The 23,325-nt window shown below is 31.4% G+C and overlaps 1 protein-coding gene across 2 annotated transcripts in view; it reads right to left on the reverse strand.

The window, feature by feature from the left end:
• Nucleotides 1-23,325, reverse strand: part of COL11A1 (collagen type XI alpha 1 chain) — a 195,323-nt gene that overhangs the window by 18,447 nt on the left and 153,551 nt on the right. For both annotated transcript variants that reach the window (XM_027114503.1, XM_027114504.1), the window contains exons 48-57: nucleotides 21,919-21,972; nucleotides 20,625-20,678; nucleotides 14,618-14,671; nucleotides 13,907-14,014; nucleotides 13,560-13,613; nucleotides 12,865-12,918; nucleotides 11,778-11,831; nucleotides 2,626-2,679; nucleotides 2,385-2,492; nucleotides 1,859-1,912 (exon numbers count right to left, since the gene is read on the reverse strand). In XM_027114503.1, coding sequence (XP_026970304.1) covers nucleotides 1,859-1,912; nucleotides 2,385-2,492; nucleotides 2,626-2,679; nucleotides 11,778-11,831; nucleotides 12,865-12,918; nucleotides 13,560-13,613; nucleotides 13,907-14,014; nucleotides 14,618-14,671; nucleotides 20,625-20,678; nucleotides 21,919-21,972 — 648 coding nt within the window. The remainder of the gene's footprint in view (nucleotides 1-1,858; nucleotides 1,913-2,384; nucleotides 2,493-2,625; nucleotides 2,680-11,777; nucleotides 11,832-12,864; nucleotides 12,919-13,559; nucleotides 13,614-13,906; nucleotides 14,015-14,617; nucleotides 14,672-20,624; nucleotides 20,679-21,918; nucleotides 21,973-23,325) is intronic.

The following is a 23,325-nucleotide window of genomic DNA, read 5'->3' on the forward strand; positions in this document are numbered from 1 at the left end:
CTTACTTAAAACTTATTCAGCAAGCAGGTAGTAGTGCTCATTTTTGAAACCAGGGTTCTTGGGTTGAGAGGTGATGATCTTAACCAGTAATCACGATATGTTACTTCTCACTCTAATACAAAATTGCCTACTAAAATAAGTACCAGTATTTCTTAGCTGAGCTGAAAAGTTCACTAAATTGCCATAAATGCATCCTGAAGATGATTTCTCCACCAAACCTCATCTCCTGTAGACCAAGTAGCATTTTCATTAAAATTAGCACAATCAAACTATTTGATGGTATGAAAAAGCTACAATAGATTTGCATTCTAAGTACTCTCTGATAAAACAAGCAGCCAGAGAAAGAAATGGCACCCATGTTGCTCAATTCTGATGCTTTTCATTTCACTGCGGAAAAGGATGTGAGTTGTTTATTTAGCTCTTTGCTCTGTAAACCCACATTTACCTAAGATTCAGAAATATAAACTTTTGCAAGCCAGAATCAGGTGGTATGTCTGATGGTTTTAGTTTTAATATTAGCTGAAGGAAGTCTCCAGCTTGATGCTTTCTTTTTTTTTCATCTGGAGAAAGGTCAGAATACTTATTGGAAAAATATGAAATAACAAGAAAAAAAATCTTTGGCAAATTTTAGGGTGATATTAAGGTGAAGTATTTTTTTTTCCCTAGGCTATGACTTTGTACAGTTAGGAATTTAACATGTCTAAGAAGAATATTCCCTAAATAGTGATGCAGACATGGAACCCATGATCCTACTTTTGTCAAGTCCCTGTTCCTATGTCAATGGGGCAATGTGCAGATTTGATAATCTCCTCAAAATTTGATAACTTTTATCCACTTATTAAAATAAGTGATCTTTAACTTTTCAGTGCAAGTTAAAAAAATAATCTCTGTAACACTTATGAAATATCTGAAATGTTAGAGGAAATTTTTCCTAAAGGAATTGGCCAAGTTCTCCTGAATGATTAAGATTGCAAATCCTAGTTTCGATGGCTTTCTGAGCACATACATACCTCTGAGGTAGTTGATATACTCATGAAAAGAGGCAATTTTGTAAAATTTAAATTTCTGTATGGGCAAACCTGCCTATTTAAACCAATAAATATTACACTTGAATAGTGCTATATGTATTGCTTCTTGTTTTAATTAATCCCTTTACATATTACTATTTTGGACAATGAAGTTCAAATATCTCCACCATGAAATAGAATCTGTTACTTAGTAAGCAATAATTTTAAAGGCAAGACTTTGATTCTCACTTTCTGCCCAAATTTTGTAGCAAGAATAGCCTTGGCTCCTATAATAAACTCTATCTATGAACCATATGCTGGTCAACTAAATGCTTTATTGCATTGCTCAAGTGTGTTGTTTGCATACACAGTTTATGAGAGTAACCAAGCTTTGGTTTTATAACAATTATACCTCTCTTCATTCATGGGGGTAAATGCTTTATCTTTCAGCCCATATGACTCAAATTTATTTGGTGAAAAAATCACTGTATGCCTGTGCCAATGTTATTCTTTTAAATGAAGTGCCAGGAAACTAAGTGTAATTGCATGCATTTGAGGGAGCTGTCCACATTTGGAAAAGAACTGTCTGGGCCATTAGTGGCATTTTATTCAGAATGGAAATTTTTTTTTTCATCCATTGGACATAAGAAAGGAAAGATCTTCTGATCAAGGGCATATTTTCCAAATAACTTATCAGTTAGGATTACTTTTCTCTTTTTAGGTCTGAGTAATACGCTTCCTTGAATACTGTACAGAATATAAACCAATTTATAAGACAAAATTTCAGGAATTCTAGCTTATAAATAATTTCATTTCTGGAATTCTAAACAGCAGAAAAAGGTGCTACTCACCATAGGACCAGGTGGCCCATCTTGGCCTGCAGCTCCAGGGAGACCTTGTTCTCCCTAAGGAAGAAGAAACACGATTGATTTTTTTAATTAACAAAAGCAGACATTTTTTTCTTTATTTTAATTTTGGTAATACGAAAAAGAAAGAAATCAAACATCACCTATGAATTCCATCATGTGGAGGACATCTACAAATATTGTAAGCAATTTTTGAGTCTTTTTACTTTCTGTGTATGTGTCTACATGCACATACATACACACACATGGATGGATGGATGTGTGTATAAAAATTATACGTCTTTGAGATCTCAGGGTTTAGTTTTCTATTCTACCTTTAGAAGTTAGAATTTCACCATGAACTTATTAAATAAATGACATACTTAAATATTCTAAGGGTCTCTGACTTTATTACATAATATTTACTGCACACAATTTATAAAATAATGCTGACATAAATATTTTCATTCATAATTTTTCTTAGAAATAAGACATTATTTTCAAAATGACATCTTTCAGCACAGATGCTCACCACAGGGCCAGGGATGCCCCGAAGACCCTCTGGACCAGGCTTTCCGGCAGGTCCCTGAGGACCAACTGGGCCAGTTTTTCCTGAAGGACCTTCAGCTCCTGCTTCTCCCTGTTAGAAAATAAAATATGTGAATGCATTAATAATGAAAAAAGACATTTTATTATTTTATTAAAAGTACTGAAATAGATGTTGTCCAGCGTACACGTTTTTTCAAGCATAATACCTGTAATGTATATTTTACCTTAGCACCTTTTTCACCCTGTCTTCCCTCTGCACCTGCAGCTCCAGGAGGACCCTATAAACATAAAATTGCATTTAAAATATATATATAACATATAAAAGTAATGCAACTGAAGACTTATTTACAAATACCCCAGTTTAATTTGTAACAGTCTAATAAATTGTGAATTTCTATAGCAATTTAGTTTAAAACACTGAGAAAACGCAAAACTTTTTATGTACAAATTTTAGTTAGAATATTAAAAACAAATGAAGCACAGATTGAGCAGAATACAGATAATCACATCATATCAATGTAAGGAAACAATAAAGATAAAAATTTTAAAGAAATGCTGATGATTTAGTCACCCTTAGTGTGTTAAATACTCAGATATCATTTATTTTGTTGTATAATTAGGAAGTAATTGAAGGTTTGAAATTTCACTTCCATCATTATATGTGTTTTTAAGATTGGCTCCTTTCTTAATCTTAGAAGATCCATACATTATACATTTTCATAAGATCACGTTCAAACTGGAAAAGTACAAAATTTAAAATCTTGTTGGTCAACAGATATTATATTTTCATTCTCTGGAACTATGTAATTCACATAAGTGGTATAAAAAATCGTATGACTTTTTAAAACCTAGTATTAGAGAAAAAACAGGAAAAAAATCTTCATACTCCATATGTCATTCAAAAACTTAAGAAGATATTCTGGTATTTGCATAACTTTTGTATATCTGCATGAATTGCTATGGAGAAATGCTAATTATTATATATAAATTATATATAATTTATATATATTTAAAGCTTTTCATAATACTGCTCTTTGTATATATATATATATATTTTTTTCCCATCTTTGTGAGGTATCTGTCTCCCTATTTCTCTTTATTTTTAGCTAAATAAATAATGATTAATTTAGCTAAATAATTTAGCTAAATAAATAATTAATGATTAATAAATAATTAATCAATTATTAGTATTTTTGAACCAGTTCTTTCATCCATAAAATGTTATTAATAAGAATTCTCTTGCTATAGAATTGTTGTTAAATTTAAATAATGTAACACATGAAAAAGTATTTTGTGAACTTCCAGTAGATCAGTATCAAATACAGGAATGGAATCTGAAGCTTAAGAGCCTAAAGCCAGGATTCAGACTTCCTGGATTCAAATTCTGGCTCTGCCATCAATAAGCTTTGTGATCTTTGGCAAGTTACACACCCTGTGAGTGATTCAGTTTACTTCTCTGCAAAATGTGGATTATAACAGTAGCTATCTCCCAGTATCATCATGAGAATTCAATGAGTTGGTAAATGTAAATGGTGTATAAAAATACCTGAGACATAAAGAACACTACAAATGTTACTTATTTTATTATTGTTACTAAAATTATTAGATATTGTTATTCTATATAAATTCTATTATTTTACCAATACTTTTCACCATGTTGGCAACCTAAGAGTCAGGTCAAACAAAACTGACTTTCAAAATACATTTATAGACACCATGTCAACAACTTACTTTTTTCCATACATCCTGTTTATAACACCTGAAAAATATGAACTCCATGTATGAAACTACTTGTTTTAACTAGAAAATTGAAAGTCAGCTAAACGATCCCATAATACATAGTCAGATCTTGAAATCTGACATTCAAATTTCCTTCTTACATTCTCTTAGTCATTTGTGAAATATAAAACTTGACATTTCTAATCTTTGTAATAAACATGTAGAAAGGAATCATTTACATTACATAACATATAATATTCAAGGTATCAAAGAAAACAACTACTTTTCAAGCTAGAAATATGCTATAATTCCCACTGTGTCTAAATTTTGTTCCTACTCATTATACTAGGTCATTGATATTTTCACTTATGGCGTCTCAGATCAACACAAGCAGGGCACTTTGTTTGATAGTCCAATACAATAAGAGTGCTTTTGGCGTCTTACTGTGGTGGGCTACACAATATATATAATAAATGCATTCTAAGACATAAAAAATTTATAATTGTATTATAAAATATTTATTTCATTTCATTACTTAATTGATTTTTATTATTACTTAACAAACATTAAGATTCAATCTGAATCTTAACTGTGCTGAAAATTTCTACACAAGTTCAGACATAAGTATAGAAAGTTTAAAAAAGAAACAATGATTTCTAGGAAATTGTATTTCATTTTTCCCCAGACTCTCTTGTTTTCCATTTGTTTACTTCAATTTTTGTTATGAATTGTGCTCAAAATCATCAACTAAGATTGAGGTTGGAATTTGGGGAGAGTAGCAGAAACAGTGTTAATTGGTGAAAATAAGGCGAGACAGGATGACTTTCTCTTTCAGATGCTATATTAATATTCTAATGGTGGATACATGTTAGTCTTTCATATGGTCTTTTAAATCCACATTTGAAATGGGTATCAGGCACTTCATCAAACTCAGAGTTCTGTGAACTCATTTATCTCTGAGAGAGTCAATGAATATATCATTAGTAATTATTTTCTCAATATCATCACTATAACTTCATATATTATTAGGCATTCATTGTGCCTCGACCCTAAGATAAGAAGTGCATAAATCCTGTAAGCAGTCTCTTGAGGCAGCAACAATTTGTTAACAATAATATAGGCATTAAAACTTAAGTGTATCTTTTGAATTTCATACTATTTATGCAAGAGGATTTCTGTAGAGAAGCATAAGCTTCAAATATTTCTTAGTGTTAAAGAGTTGAGTCATTTTGGTGTGCAGATGGTAACTATACTTATTGTGGTGATTATTTTGTAATGTATAAAAAATACATTTTTGGTATGATGGTTGAAGTATTCCTATTCAAAGTGGATAAAACAGCCATAATGACTATAATTTGGGGAATAGAAATTACGAGATTCAACTGAATAATGGGCTTTTCTTTATTCTATGAAGATTTTTCCATAAACGAATGACATAAAGGTATGGGGTATTAACTTCAAGATTGCAATTACACATATGAACTTTATTGTAGAGAAAATTTATAAATATCTAGCTTTAGGAAAAGCAAGTCATCAGCTGTCTAAAATGTAACAAAAATATTGCTTTTACTGCAAGGGAGAAAAGAAAATCTGAGTTTGAAAAGCCTAGAGAATTAAACACAAGTAAACTATAACATGGCCACAAAATTGTGATTCAATAAAAAGTTTCTTCATCCCCAAAGGATTTCTTCCCTCTTTGAATGAATGCCTGATGTTTATCATGCTGGAAATCCACATTAAATGGTTTTACTCTGTTCTTTATCTCATTTTTCCCATTTTCATTTATTCCTTATATTTTTTCCAGATGGCACAGATTTTTTTAAGAAAAACAGGATGAAAACAGGTGACACACTTTTTTTTAAGAGAATAGGAAGTTCCCTTTAAAAAAAACTAAACAATGCCTATGGACAAATTCTTGTTTTAGTCATTTCTTTCTCATATATCTGCATAAGCAGAGAGGCAAGGACTTAATATAGTGAATTACTTCCTGTACTATCATGAAGTAATGAGTGTTCTGATTGGAAAATGCCTTGTAAAACACGAAAATAAAATAAGCCTTGGTTAAGTTTCCACCAGTAATCACCGTTACATGAGATTTTCCTTGCTATGAGAAATATACTTTATATAAAATACACAGTATAATCCTCTCTCCACTATTCACATTTTATAATATTATTCTACAATTTACCCATTCTTCCATACATGTTGCAAATAGTTAAGTCTTCCTTATATGCCAGAAATGTGCTGTGCATGGAGAATACAAAAAAAAAATAAAAAGTGAAACCCTAAGGAGTTCACAAAGTTTAGTTATGAAGGCAGACAACAAAATTAACAAATACAGTACATTGTAAAACACACAAAGATGAAGTAGGTGTACAAAATAGGTACACTGATCTAGTTAGGCAGTAGGGAAAGCTTTCCTAAGAACCTAATATCTGATCTTAATCTTAGTGTGGGTAGATATGGGAGGGATGTTTCCTTCTAATCTGACCACCCACATTCATGCATAAAGGCATAGGGATGGAAAGAATACATATATGGTATATATGGGCATATATAGTAGGTTAAAGCTTCCTTTGTATTTCTATTACTTAATAATATTAGTTATTGTTTTAATTTTTATTGTAAATTTTCTTTTGACAAATGAGATGGGACTCCTTAAAATTCCATTTAATATATGCAGTTTCAGGTTAGGTTTAAATCTTTTTTTAAGATTTTTTAAATCTTTTTTTAAATAATCTCTAGATTTTTTTTTTTCAGTAAAAGGGCTTTGAACTAGTTCTTGGTTTCAAACTGCTATGATAACCCGAGCATTAAAATTCCATGGCTTACTGATATAAACTGTACAATCTTCTAGTGCCTCAAGGAAATATACATTTATTCTCAAGTATTAAAATGCATGAGAGAATGTACATGTACTACAAATGTCAACTTAATTTCCCTACTTGTTCAATAACTGTTAGAATGTTGTTTCTCAGTATCACTGCCACTCGCAACATTCTGACCAATATTCTATTGGGAGGGTTTATTATCATTTATTTGTAAGAGTCACTCAAGGAAAAATACATTTCTATTCATTGCTACTTCTGCTATAGCAAAATTGTTATTGGTCCTTTTCTGTTGTTCCAATGTAGCAAAACAAAGGATAAAAGAAATGTTAATTTCCACAAAATACATACAAAGCTTACTTAAAATTATGCTTTCTAGATGAACTAAAGGGAAATAAATGGTAAGGCAATTCTGTATTCAATTAAGTCATAAGTGTGTAGATTAGATATTATAATTATTGTATAGGAATGTTTTTTGCTGTTTCCACAAGGGTGATATTAAATTGATTCCTGCATCAAAGACATTGCTGCCTATTGGCTGAATGCAAAGGTTGGTGAAGACAGAATTCTCCTCATCAGCTACAATTCACAAAATTCACTCTGCATCATATCACTTTACGCTCAGGAGCTTTGTGTTCACCCAGTGCATAAACAAAGTGACCTCACAGACATACAGTGAAGTTCCCATGTACTTCCTTCTAACTCATTTTAATCACATTATTATCTCTCAAACTAGTTCTAAATCCCTGTTGCTTGGCAAATCCATTTTATTAAAATTATATGCAGTCATCATGAATTTAATGCTCTGTTTTTTGGCAACAGTTCTCATAGGAAATTCCTTTACAGTTAATGCTACATGATTTTACATCAACTTACACCAAATAAATAATACAAATTTGTATCCATCTCAACAGAATCACAGTATTCTATACTTCAAAAATACAATTAATTATGAAGTTACTATGAATTTATTGCTAATAAACTTTCATCTCAATTTATATAACTCAAAAATTAGAAGAAAACATCTTTATCTTATCTGTATATTTTATTTAATATGTTTGTTTTGTTTATAAATGATGGCATAATTCAAAACCTGTATTTAACTCCTTAAGAAGAGCATCCACTCTTTGAACTCTTGATAAATCCATATATTAGATGTAGTGGTTTAAATATACATTTTATTAATTTAGTCTTCACTCCAGCATGGAATATTAGTTATTTTGCCTACTTTATAAATGAGAAAACTGAGACTCAAAGAAATTAACTTATTCTAAGTTGTATTTATAAGTAGCAAAGCAAGAATTTGAAACCAGGTCTATTTGATTCTAATGCAACAGCATTAGAATCAAATTCGGGCTAGTTTGTGCTGATAGTTAGCTATGAAGAGTGTCAGTTTACAGGCTGAGAAAGACCTAAGTAAATAATCTGTATTTCTATTTTTTCATCTTAGCCATCTTTTTTTTTTTTTTTTTTTTTTAGGTTATGGTAGAACTCTTGACTAGTTTGGTTGGTTGTAATTCAAAAGAATGAAAGCATTAATTGCTACTGTTAAATCAGAGCAAATTATAATTTCAGTAATAAGATTGTTGACACTAATCTTTACAGCATTAAAATATATTTTACTCTGCTAAAGAAAAAAGATTATTGTGTAAAACAGAGAAAGCCAATTAAACCTGCCAATCTATCCAATCCTAATACAGAACACAATTTAACACATTACGTTAAATATCGTTCAGGTTAGATTTAATGATGCCACATTTTAAAAGAAGAAAACTTGCATAATACTGTTCAGTTGGGCTGACCTAAGGTTGATTCTTCTGCTAAATCAAAATGGATGTAAATAGCTTTATAAGCAATGCATAGTCATCACAATCTCATATCATTAAAAATTCATAGATACAAACTCTTCTAATTTTGTTTCAAAATGACTAGAGCAGAATAAAAATAGCGTATTATATTCGTAAAAATTGTTTTATAAAATGGGAGGCTAGAACATCTCTAAAATTTTTGATGAGATTATTTTTAACTAATCTCATCAAAAATCAGAAAGGCAGCACTCCACTATAGAATTTTCTAATAATGAAAAGGATGATACAGGGAATGTATCAGTTAATTACTTTAATATCTAAGAGTCTCAGCCTAAAAATGTATAACTTCCTACATGTCACTTGCAACTACTGTAACCCTCTTTCTCCCAGAGAAATAACTACCATTCTGAATTTAATGAATCATTGCCTTCATTTATTTAATCACTTTTACCACTTATGTTTGAATGCTAGACGACATGTTTTTATTTTTTACATATTATATAAATGAGATTATATATCTTCTCCAGCTCAACACTACATATATTTTCTTAACATCAGGTGTTTGAGATTCATCTTTGTTGATTCACATATCTGCAATACAATATTTTCATTGCCATACAAAATTTCAGTTTATGCCTATCTCAGTACACTTATTTTTTCTATATGTGTATCTTGGTAAAGATGTATAAGATATCATCCAGAGCATGTACCTAGGAATGGAATTATGAGATAGTAGGGAAAGTTCATTGTTAAATTCTGCTAGGTAATAGTGAACAATTCCTAAAGCAGTTGTACCAGTTAGCTCACAATAGCTGTTTATGATAATCCCCATTATTTTCTTTTTGAAAAACATCGTTTCCAACATTTGGTTTGTCAGACTTAAATTTTCATCAATTTATAGATGTAAGTGGCATCTCTATGTCATTTTAAACACATGTTTCCCTAACTTCTACACATCCTTTTACGTGTTTGTGGAACATTTGTGTAAAACACCTTTTCATGCCTTTTGTTGATATTTTTCTACTGTTTGATGCTAGTAAATTGTTTATATTTATTTACTTTTTTTAAATTTCAAAATCATTCAGTTTTCAAAATGAGTAAGCCACATGATCCACCACTGTCTCGCTAAAGAAATTAATTCATTCCCTAACTCTGTCACATATTAAAAGAATACATTCCACATAGCAAATGGTACTTAGTTGAACTTATCAAAGATTGTAAGGGAACAATCTGTTTTGACATATTTTAAAATAAAACTGAACTATATAGCACTTGCTGAGAATTTGCTTTGGATAATGGAATAAGCTGAGAAGCTGCCAATGGATGTTAATAAAATATTCAAAATATATTTTTATATAGTCCCTCCTTTTCCAGTAGTTATAATTTGAAGGAAGGTTTAATTCCCTCTTCATCAAAAGCATAATAGCCTATACCTATATAAGATAATTTTGTGCTTATTATAACTATTCAATAACTGTTTCATAACTAAAGGCTAACACACTAACATTATTATGTTAATACATATTATTTTTGTTCTTTATGAGTTATCTTATAAATCCTAGGTATAGTAGGCCCTCCCTGAGAAGCAATATAAGTAACTTGCCTAAGGAAATACAGGTAATAAATGGTAGAGCTGGGTTAAAAGTCAGGTAGTGTGACTTCACTGACTTATTAACCACTGCATTAAATAACCTTCCATCATTTGACTGGGAGAAAGAAAAAAATGATTTCATGTTTTCTCAGGAAAGATTTCTACCAATGTTCAAAGATATTTTATATAAGTATTCTTCTGAAAGGTCTGAAGTAATAGAACAGATATTCATCCATTTGGAAATTTTTAAGAACATTCAGACGATAGGCAAAAACAGGCAACAGAGCTCAACATCATGTTACACTTTGTAATTACTTTCTAAGAATAACAGCCCAATGGTTGTTTTGGGATATATTTCTTTTTCTATCAAGATTATGCTTTTGGGCTGCTGACAAAAAGAAAACAAACAAAATAATAATAATAATAATAATAATAATAATAATAATAATAATAATAATAATGAGAAAGAGGAGGAGAAAGGTAAAAAAGGCACTTGGGTCAGTGAGAAGAAAATTGTATTCAGAGAAAATATTTACTATAAACTAAGTTCATTTCCAGCAAAGAGAAATGTTTGCTTGTAAATGTTGACTCAATTTATGTCCTGAGAGACAGAATTAAAACCTGTCACACTCTGTGTATAGGAAGATGTGTAGTGTGAAAATTCTCCTAAGATAAAGCTACCATTAGAAAACCAGAGTGGCCCCAATTGCTCTGTGTCTTTGGATTACTGAAGAGGAAATGAGCCTAAGAAATATATTTTAATGTTGACCAAATATTTTGTTCATGGATAGGTTGGAAAATAGACTAAAGGAGGTTCAGGAGAACACTGTGTATTAATAGAAGTGCTGCAAGAGGCAGGTCAACAGGATTGTTTTATTATAAAAACAGTATAATAGTGGGAAAAAGGCAGTAAAGCAAATCTCCTAGGATCCACTGTAGCCAATATTTTGAACAAGACCTTTATATTTTACTATACCTCTTTCTTAAAATCCTATCAGAGTTGTTTGACAGTGTAAAGCAATCTAACATTATATGCTGATACCTGAGCTCATTCTACTGATACTGTATTCAAGTTTCTATAACATTTTCAACAAGCACTGGAGTTTGGACAACTCATCTCCCTGTAGGATACCATGAGCTGAAATTCAGGGTATCAGTAGAGTCTTTTATAAGAGCCTATGGCATTTGTACAGAGGAGATCTAAGCACAGAGAAGTGGGAAACTATTTTTCATTGTGACAGATTAAACCTGTCAATTAAATTGGATTCTACTTTAATAAGTATTTTGACAAATTTAAGAAATCACTCTCTAGGACATATGTTTTTCAGCACCATTATAATGCGCTGCCTACAGCTTACAAATATAATATAAATTTATACACACAATGGATAATGAGTAGGTGTTTCAAATAAAGAATTTAAAAAACTTACTCTCTTTCCAGGAGGACCTGGTGGGCCAGCCTCACCAGATGGGCCAGGAGGACCCTAAAAAATGTGAAAAATACCTTTTAAGCAATTGGGTATTATTTTATGGCTCCCAGCACTGTTCAAACTCTGGACTTAAGCCAACCTGCTTTCTTCATTTCTCCACATCTATCTTTCCTGGAAAATCTTAGCCCTATTTCAGATACCTAAACTTCCTCCAGATATCTATAATTTGAGCTGGTAAATTCATATGGAAAACTTCTTCACAGCTGGAAAAAAAGTGAATCGAATTCCTTCTATTTAAAACTGTTCTTTTTTAAGTGCTAATTTATACCTGACAAGCATCCAATAGATGTACTAATTAATAGAATTATATGGTTAATAATTCTATGTATATCACATACAACTGTGAACCATAAATCTATTACCTCAAATTTCATCTTGTGCAACACTAGCATTTTTATTCCAAGGAGCATGCAACATGCTGGGATATGACCCACAAGTCTTATCTACACAGAATAAGTCTGTATCTCTTTGACTCCAAGTATCCAGTGGGTATGGTTCTAGAGACAAAGTTATGTTAAGAGTACAGTTTGCCTTTGACTCCTACTTAAGTTAGTGCCCTCCTTTACTTCCTCCCTAAATAACCTTATGTAGTCAAAGCCCCCTACTGCATTTCCCAAATTAAAAATAAAAAATGAGTGCAAAAATGCTGAGTTCATTCTGGTTAGTAATTGAAGTAATTCATGCTAATAATAGGCTGATAACCTAGTTTTCTTCATTTAATTCTTATTTGTGTTTTTAAAATGACTTTCCACTTAACACAGTTGGAGAGATAGTTCAATGTAATATAATATGACAAAATCACTAGTATGATAGGACTACAGTTTTTATAATGAAGGCTTTGCTTATATTTCTTAAATCACATCAAGTAAGAAATGTTCCATGTAAGACTGACTTTAAACTGGAATTCAAATATACCTGAATGTGTACACACATAGCTATGTATTTGGAAGTATAATTATTTCTGATTATTTATTTAAAATATCTTGAGACTATGCAAAGATTGAATAAAAATAGTGTGCTTACTTACCGGTTGTCCAGGATCTCCATCTTCACCCTTGTCACCACCAACACCATCCTGACCCTATAATGGGCAATAGAAAATGAACCCAGTATTTCTCACTATTAATTAACTTTTATCAGAAAAAAAAGATATGATGTATCATCTTAGTCCTTAAGAAAAATTATTAACCAGACATACAAATAAAAGTATTATTATATTCTTTCAGTTGGTTTTTTTAAGGATTATGGTATCTCTCTTTCCATAAAATGTATGAAATTGCTATGATATCAAATTTAAAATAGAGTATGTTCTTAATATAAGGAAAGGGGAGGATGTAATTAGTATAGAAAGACAGTGCATCCTTTAACCATGAACAAATATGGTGCAGTTTGAGACAGAATTTTCATTTTAGAATGGACTGAGGTAAAAGCAAAAATCTTGTAACTTTGAAATGATAGTAATGCGGCTACTCAGTTAATTAGTATGTACAACTCAACAAAGTCTGGAAAACTAACCCAATGAAGAGATAATAATAATCATGCAACACAAGTCTGATAGTGTCCAAATATATGAATTTTTATTCTGGTAGTTGTGATTACAGTTTACATCTTCCTTTTATTGCTGTTTTTGGGGATCCACTGAAGTAATTAAGACTTTTCTTTAATTATTAACTGGGAACAATCCCCAGCAAAATAATTCCTTTGTTTTTCTATGATACTTACTGCAGGGCCAGGTTCCCCAGGGGGACCAGGATCTCCAGGAAAACCAACAGGACCCTAAAATAATGTTTTTAAAGGAAAGGAAATAAATGAAAAATTATTATAAAGTCATGATATTCTGAAATTTAAGAGGTAAAAATCATGGTAAAACCATATGAGAATATCTCTCTTCTCCTGTTAGAATTTTTTAAAAAAATGAAATGATTTGAGAATGCTTATGAATACATCAAACAATGAAAAGTCAACTTCACCAGCTATGGGCCAAAGTCTCATGATTTCTAGTCTTTCTACGAAAAGCTTCAGGTGGCTTTGACATAGATGCCACTTTAAAGAGGACCAAGGTCACTTACCGGGTTACCCTTAGGGCCATCGTCACCTGATGGTCCTTTAGCACCAGGCGGCCCAGCAGCACCAGGTGGACCAGCTTCTCCTTTCTCTCCTCTTTCTCCTTTGGGACCCTACACAATGTAAGAAAAAGAATGATTATCTTACAAGCTTTAAATCAGTTTCTTAACCTTAGCATACGAGGTCAGACAATATTCTGCTGTGGGAGATTGTCTCATGCGTTGCAAGATGTTTAACAGCATTCAGGTCTCTTTTGCTTGGATGCCAGCAGTTACCATTCCTCCAAGTGTGATAACCAAAAACGTCTCCAGACATTGCCAAATGTTTCCTGGGAGTGAAATTCACTCTCAGTTTAAACCAATCTAAATTAGAATAATGTAATGCTAATACAGTTCATAAATGTTTACTCGATGTAGCAGAGTTTGCTGGTTTCTTTTGTGGACAGTCCACCAAAGATATATGCAATAAACAGCTTATAGTTCTAATGTTCTAACTTATGCTAATGTAATTTTTTTTTTCAGTTTCTGTGTGAATCAAAATATGCAGAGGATAGGCAAAATTATTAAACAAAAAGGCTCTGCATTTGTGATGATTCTTAACGGGTTGGAAAGTGAAAGGAACTGAATCACAGCTAGTAGTTAAGCTACATGTTTAAAATACTCTGAAGGAACTATCTGATCCATAACACACTACATTGAAAATAAGCCAGCACTTACGCCTGTGCCTGCTTCCCCAGGAGGCCCTGGGTTCCCTGCTTCTCCAGGCTCACCCTATAAAGAAGAGATCAAAAGAGTATCATAGCACAGAAACAATGTTTCACATTTGTTAAACTTCCTTCAATGATGACCATGACACTTTAAACTAGCCCTTAACTCATTATATTATTTAAAAGGCAGCGGACAACTTTGATAAAAAGAAAAAACTTTTCCTATTACTGACCTTAATACTTTTATTTCTCAAGTGGGGAGATAGAACTGGATAAGCTGGATGCTACAATTCTCATCAGTTAGTTAATACCCAGAGCATTAACCCAAGTTACCACCAAACCACACAAAACAGACATTTGCATGTTTCCTAAAAATTGTGTATTTGTGTTGCATCAATATTCATATTATAATTAAGTTTATGGATTAAACAATTTAAAATGTTTTTTACTAAAATATGAATTTACTTTACTATAATAATCAATTTCATAGTATTTTGATAATCTTATAAAATTTAGTTAGTAGAGGTCTAAAGAGGTCTAAAGTAGAGCTATAAATAAATACAAAAACACTATTTATAAGATACACATACATACTTAGATACTAATTAAAACTGCTCTGTTTGAGGATATATATTGGTAGTCTTTATGATCTCCATGTATAGATGTGGATGGCTATTTTATGGCTCAGTGCAATAATAAATAAACCTCCTAGCCTAGTAGGCTTCCCTTATGAAAGTCTGTTACTAACTCTTCACACTTAGAAATGCATACAAACATAATATTCTGTTCAAGTAATCATCCAAGTGAAGTAATACAATACATTCATGTACCATGTTTCTATACAAAATCAGTAGTACTAGAAACTCTGAAGTGAAAATTGTTCTAAATTTTTTTAAAATGTGAGGCCTGAATTTTCTTTAATTTTTAACTCAGCTATTTCCAATATTCCTGGCACAGATCCACTGCTCATAAATTGGTTTGAAATGTATTATATTAAATATAAACATAATTCCAGGGGAGAGACTATTTTGTGTACATAATTTCTTATTCTTTGAGAATATGCACATATTTTAACTTCTTGAATTATCTGCATAATGAGTGAAGATATCAAGTACTTTCTAAGAATTCATTAGTATTATTATGTGTAAATTATTTTCTCTCTCAAGTAGGTAGCAAATATTTCCAATTATCTTGAATAAACTTTACAAGTAAAATATTGCATTTACATTATTTTCAAAGCAATGAATCATTCATCTATCCCAGTATGATGGAAAAATATGCAAGTGATATTTTTATGAGTCATTATTCACATCTTTGAAAAAAACTTAAGCAGTTTGCCATTCAAATCAACTGTAAAATGTCCATATTAAATTCTTTATATATGGAATATATATAGTATACTGCATAACCTCAGTTAGATGTGAAATTTAAAATAGCCAAACTCACACAAGCAGAGAGTAGAATGGTGGTCACCAGGGGTTGGAGAGTGGGGGCCATGGGGAGATGTTGGTTAAAGTGTACAAAATTTCAGATACTCAAGATGAATAAGTTCTGGAGATCTAATATATAGCAATATGACTATAATTAACAATATTGTATTGTGTGCTTGAAATTTGCTAACAGGGTAGATCTTAAGTTTTCTCATCACACAACCAAAAAATGGTAACTGTGAGGTGATGAATATGTTAATTACCTTGAGTGTGGGCATTATTTCACAATGTGACATGTATCGAAATATCAATTATATGCCTTAAAAATACACAATATTTTTTACAGCTTTATTGGAGTATAATTGCTTTACAATGGTGTGTTAGTTTCTGCTTTATAACAAAGTGAATCAGTTATACATATATATATGTTCCCATATCTCTTCCCTCCTGCGTCTCCCTCCCTCCCACCCTCCCTATCCCAGCCCTCCAGACGGTCACAAGGCACTGAGCTGATCTCCCTGTGCTATGCAGCTGCTTCCCACTAGCTATCTACCTTACATTTGGTAGTGTATATATGTCCATGCCTCTCTCTCGCTTTGTCACAGCTTACACTTCCCTCTCCCCATATCCTCAAGTCCATTCTCTAGTAGGTCTGTGTCTTTATTCCTGTCTTACCCCTAGGTTCTTCATGACATTTTTTTCCCCTTAAATTCCATATATATGTGTTAGCATACGGTATTTCTCTTTCTCTTTCTGACTTCACTCTGTATGACAGACTCTAGGTCTATCCACCTCATTACAAATAGCTCAATTTCGTTTCCTTTTATGGCTGAGTAATATTCCATTGTATATATGTGCCAGTATGGAGGTTCCTTAAAAAACTACAAATAGAACTACCATATGACCCAGGAATCCCACTACTGGGCATATACCCTGAGAAAACCATAATTCGAAAAGAGTCATGTACCAAAATGTTCACTGCAGCTCTATTTACAATAGCCTGGAGATGGAAACAACCTAAGTGTCCATCATCAGATGAATGGATAAAGAAGATGTGGCACAAAAATACACAATTTTTATTTGTCAACTATACCTCAATAAAGCTAGGGAAAAAGGAAATACAGGAAATCTATTGACTATGTACAAAATGTTTTCACATGTACCACATTAACTCATAGTGATATCATAAGAGTTAGAACTAGAAGGGAAATAACTGCATATTTTGTGTTTTTTATTAATCTGTGTATTCTGTTGTTCCCCTTTAATCCCTGTCCACTATAAAGTTAAACTAGATTCTGAAATGATTCCATTTGTTTATGTTTTTTTTTTAATGAGGGAAATAATAGGCGGTGAAGAGACAGGATTAAATAATTGTCAAAAAATAGTACAGATGAACCTATTTGCAAAGCAGTAATAGAGACACAGACATGGAGAACAAATGTATGGACACCAATGGCGGAAAGGGGGGGGTGGGATAAATTGGGAGATTGGGATTGACATATATAAACTACTATGTATAAAACAAATAACTAATGAGAACCTACTGTATAGCACAGGGGGAAAAAAAAGAAGGTACAATCTATTTGTAGGACATATATTAAATTAATCTTAAAATGCATTCCAATATACAGTAGATGCAGACAAATACTGTTTGATTCCACTTGTACAAGGCACCTAGAATAGTCAAATTCATAGAATCAGAAAGTACATCGGTAGATGCCAAGGGTCAGGGGGCAAGGGGAGTAGGTCAGGGGGTAAGGGGACCTAGTGTTTAAAGGGGACAGAGTTTCAGTTTAGGAAGGTGAAAAATTCGGGAGATGGATGATGGTGAGAGCTGCACAACAATGTGAACATACTTAGTGCCACTGAACTGTACAGTTAAATATGGTTAAAATAGTATGTTTTATAATATGTGACCTTTACCACAATAAAAAACATTAAAAAAATTTAAAGACAAATTTTTACTACAAAATCTCTTCATTTTGAGAGCAATGCATTAATATTAAATTCTCTAATATATATATATGAAAATTACCTTTTTTGAGTATTAGAGATAAGTGTGCACAATATAAATAGCAATTACTTAAGATGAAATTAATATTAAATCTTAAAGGTCCCATTTAAAATCTTTGGAAAGGGGATAGGACAAAATCACAAGGAAAGAAATAAAACACTGTAACAAGACTACATTATACAAATTAAATATCTCTAGTATCAATGAGGCTATACCATGTTTATTCTAAGTAATAATAATTGATTTAAATACAATAATATAAATTCTATTAAGAGTATTGGCATATAAAGGAGGTGCTAGTTTATACATTTATTATTACTTATCATGTAACTATTTTATCCCATGTTAAGATTAAAGCCCCCTTCAGAAGAGACAGCAAATTACTCTGCATGCCTAAAGTCATAACAGATGTATTCATTCTTAAGGTAATATCCTGTTCTGTCTCCTTGTTTTGAAGAAAACACTAAAGTACAAAATCTATCAATAGAAAATATATATTACATGGAAAACAAGTTAAACTTATTTAAGCAAAGTGCAGCATGACTAAAGTATCTTTGTTTCTCTTTTCTTTTTTTCATTGAATAAGTGACTGGGAATAAATTTTCCAAAATAGAAACGGGGAAGAATTCAAACCAAATCAGAGTTGATGTCAAATATCTGTAATCCACATAATAGTATATTACCCTAGGTTATGAAGAAATAAATAACATTAGGGTTTCATTTCTATCCTGCTGTCACATAGAAACTGTTTTAAACAGAGAAAAAATAAAACTCTGTTTTTTTAGTATAACAAATTTAGATTCAGGTATGTTTTAATTGTAAGAAGTTGAACGCTATCCTCATTGACTGAATCATTCCGTGAAGATTCAAAATTGGCCAAGTATTACCAGATAGGCTTTAAACAAATGGAAACAGTATGGAAAATAAGTTATCCAAAAATCCAAACATCTGGCATCCATGTTTATCTTCAAGGGTAGCACAGAGGATAAAACCATAAAAGAAGCAACTAAAGCACTTAAAGCTTTTCCCACTGCACACAAACACTTTAGGAAACAAGTAAAATAGGCTGAAAAGACTATTAAATGGTTTTAGAATTTGCTATATAGGCAAAAAACTAAAATTAGAGGCTAGTTCTCACAACTATCTGGTCAGTATTAGAGCCGAAAGAGGATGATGCAAAGGGAAGAAAGAGGAAAGGTGTGGGCCATCTTCATCAGTCTACTGTTATGATACCATTAGACACCAGTCCTCTCTTCTGCTATTCTTTCTATGACAACTGAATTCAACAAAAAAAGAGATTCTTTCAGTTACACTCTCAACTTATCTGCATTTTTCAACACGAAACTTTAAATTTAAGAATATAAACCAAGAGTTGATCAATCAAAAAAACTAGACCGTTTATGCAGTAAGAATTAGATAATAACTTTCAAATATTTCTAATTTAGTAATTAAGAAACTATATAATAGTTAATCATATAAAATTAATTATAATCAAAATGCTAGAATGTGGGTGTTGAGAAGAAATAAACACCAAAGTATTAGGTTCTCAACCTACTACCTTTCTTTTTCTGAGGGCCAAATACTTTGATTAAGATAAATGAATGAGTATGAGATATGCTATGTCAAAATTTTTGAGACTAAACAACAGAATCATTTTTATGATTAGGATAAGTCTATACTTTTGATATTTATTAACAAAACTGAAGCAAACTCAGGAAATTTCTAAGTTTTTTTCCCTGCATAATATTTTATCATATGAAATTTAATTTTCATCCCTCAAAATTGGTAAATTATTTTTTAAATAAAGCAAATAACAATGTTAATTTTCTTGAAAATTATTTTAAGAAATGAGAATGAATGCATAAATAACAAATCAGAGGATGATTTTGACATTTTCATGAAAAGGAAGAGCAGATATTTTAAATAAAATCATGTTCATGAAAAAAATAAGCTATTCTGAGCCCAGATATTATGGCACATGCCAACTATTTTGAAAAGTGCCAAAGACAGGTCATAGTATTAGTAATGAAAATATAACTCCAAATATGATGAACTGAATGATTAATTCTTTTATAATATGAAGGATTCTTTTCTCGCATTTAAGTCAGTTACATATTTTTTGCTTTTAAGTCAGTTACCAATCTCTTCTATTTTCAGTAATGAAGGGTACTAGAGCCACAGTCTAGTCAAACTTAGATGGGTTAGAGTGGATCCTGATTTAATCCCTTTCTAATAACAAAACCTTAATGAAATTACTGAAATTCTCTACGATTCAGCTCACTCAGCCTAAAAATGTGGGTAATAATAGTGATGCCATCATCATGGAGGGGCTGTGTTGATTAAAGGAAATAATCCACTGCTCAGCACAATACCTGTCAATCAAAAATGTGATATCTCTAAATCACTTTTTCTTTAATTATTTAACTATTAGAGCAGATGAGCTGTAGTTCATATAACTATGTGTAAAATACTTAGAAAGACAGAACTATTAAAAGCACTTATAATACTAGCTAATATTGTCAAATTCCTCAATTCTCGCTGTTTCAAACTGTCTATATCACTGCATTCCTCACCTTTTCTCCAACACCACCAACTGAGCCAATGGATCCCGGGGGTCCTTGTGGTCCCTGTAGTGTAGGAAAAGGAATACAGTTACACTTGCTCTTAAAATAAAATATAAAATTACAAATATAAGTCCAGTTATTCTCAGAGGGAGAGAAATATTATGCAAGAATATTCCAAGTCATTTGAAAGATGAGACAAAATGATGAACTTTATTGAGTTGTCAAATTTACTGGATAGTAAATAATTTAATTATACTAAATTGATTTTCAAATTCACCAGAATTTTGAAGATAAGGTAGGAGACTTTCCAACTCTAGTCATGTTAGTTGATACTTGAAACATAATTTCAATCTGTCTGCCTATTGAAGAGATCAGATTTAGAGGATGATTTTGTAGATTTTTTTAGTGGATCAAGATATGATTCTGGTTAAGAATTATGTAATCCATGCAAAAAACAATATAAACCATCTCTTAAACTTTAAATTACATAGGGGGAATTAAAACCTAAAAGCATTTTTAGTACATCTGTGCCTAATCTATTTTACCCAGTTCTGGTCTGACAAAATTAAAAGCAGGAATAACAGAAGAGCAATAAAGACAAGAATAAATGACTTGTTCTTTGTGAAAAGGGAAAGTCAAATGGAAACAGAACATCAAAGCCTATAAATTTGTTAATGGTAACAGTAAGATAAATATGGCATTACATTCCTGTAATATTGGAACAGTCAGTCAACAATTAAGCTTGGGGGAGGAAAGCTTTATACAGTTGACAGGAAACATTTTTTACATGGTAAGAGGTGCACATATTATCATGCACATATTACTCTAACATATTTTATAGAAGGAAAATATAAAACTTTTAGATAGTAGATGCATAAATAAAGGCTGTTTGGAGTACAGACCTAGGCTAGTACAATCAAGCCAATTACAACCATCTCCTCAAGCAATTGTAAAAGATAAAGGTTAAATTGGAAACAATTCAGCAACATTGTACAGTTATTATGTGCAAGACAGTATGTTGAACTGAACAATGCAGTTCTTAGAGCTAGTATTTCTAATTCACCAATAAATATTAATATATATTGACTGTAAGTTTTGTACCTATATTATATTTGTGAGGACTAGCTCTCTACAAAGCTTTTCTTTTCCTGTAAAATAAAATGGAGTGAGTAAATGATCCTTGAGCTCTTGTTCTCTTAAACATTTAACAGGAGTGTAATTGTCTCCATTATGTCTTGACACTACCTGCTATTAAATAATATCTATATAACTTCAAAATAATTAACATATTTCACAGTCTTACATCAGCTCCATTGGGACCTTGAGGACCTCTGGGGCCTGGAGGACCAGGTGGACCCTGTAAGAGATGAATATTAAGGTCTATGAAGTCTAAACTCAAATACATTTCTGATATTTCATTTTGTGATTAAGAAAACTAAAAGAAGTTTCAGCCTGCAAAATCATAGTCAGTGAAGCATATCAGTGTTATAAGTCATTTGTGATGGATACAACATCATGTTAGCAAATGATTATTTACAGATAGCTATGGGGAAATTAGAACTGCAGGAAGAACAATTTAATTAAAAATTAGAAAAGTCTATTGTTACTATCTGGTACAATGAAGTCATACAGCTAGAAATATTTTAGGCTAGAATATGCTAGAATGCTAGAGTATAAAAGGAACATAAACTTTGAAGCGGAAATGGTGCTTGAGTAGATTTAGAATTCATTAATTCTATATTTTTATTTGTATATTTTTGTTTTGTTTTTTATGTCAGCTCTCATGTTACATATGCTAGAATTGGAATAAGATTAACTATTTAGTTGTCTTCCTCAAACAAAGGGTCTCTCTCTTGGTTGTGCTTTAAGATTACCTTGGGGCACTTTTTATAAAATACTGGTGACCAGAACCCCTTACTTCAAGAATGTATTAATGATTCAGGGAACCATAGCAAGCATATTTAGAGAGGAGTTTGCTATGTAATGATGCTGTTTGAGGTATTAATTAGTTATTTGAATCAGCAATATTTATGTTCTCAGTTTTTAAGTTTATTGTAATAAGAATAATTTCTTATTTGAAGAAAATGAAATCTAATATGCAAATATAAAAATATAAAAATATGTATTCTGAAGGAAGCAAAAATTGGGGGCAATGTTTATTGAAGGGAAAGAACAATTAGGTAATGTATTCATTACATTTCATAGATTTCAATGACCTTGGCTAATTGTTTCCTTAACCAAGATAGTCCTTAATCAGCAAATATATGTATTTCAAGTTTTTAGTTGAATTATTAGACTTAAACTTAGAGGAGAAATCCAGAATCAATAAATGCAAATTTTTATGTTATAGCATTCTGATTAAGACAGAATTCCTTATTAAATTAAGAATTTGTTTCAAAGTACAATTAATTTTTAATACTGTTAACATTTGCTAATTATCTAAATCCTGGGTAACTATTATCTATTATTTACCTGTTTCACATCAAAGTCCAGAGCTAAAGACTAATAAGTAACTGAAGTGTGGCAGTTTATATACACTTCAACAATAAATACACATAGAAATAAAAAATATATAACAATACATCAACCTAAGAATACCATATATGTATAAAACACTACTCCAAAGTGAGAAAGAGAAAAGATAGAGAATTAGTCAAGACTGTGGCGGGAGATTCAATAGCGGCAGATGCAAGTTTGGGTGAGAATCAGG

This window comes from Aethalodelphis obliquidens, unplaced genomic scaffold, assembly GCF_003676395.1.
Source record: "Aethalodelphis obliquidens isolate GAN/ISIS:26980383/991018 unplaced genomic scaffold, ASM367639v1 scaffold13, whole genome shotgun sequence".
Classification (NCBI taxonomy): domain Eukaryota; kingdom Metazoa; phylum Chordata; class Mammalia; order Artiodactyla; family Delphinidae; genus Aethalodelphis; species Aethalodelphis obliquidens.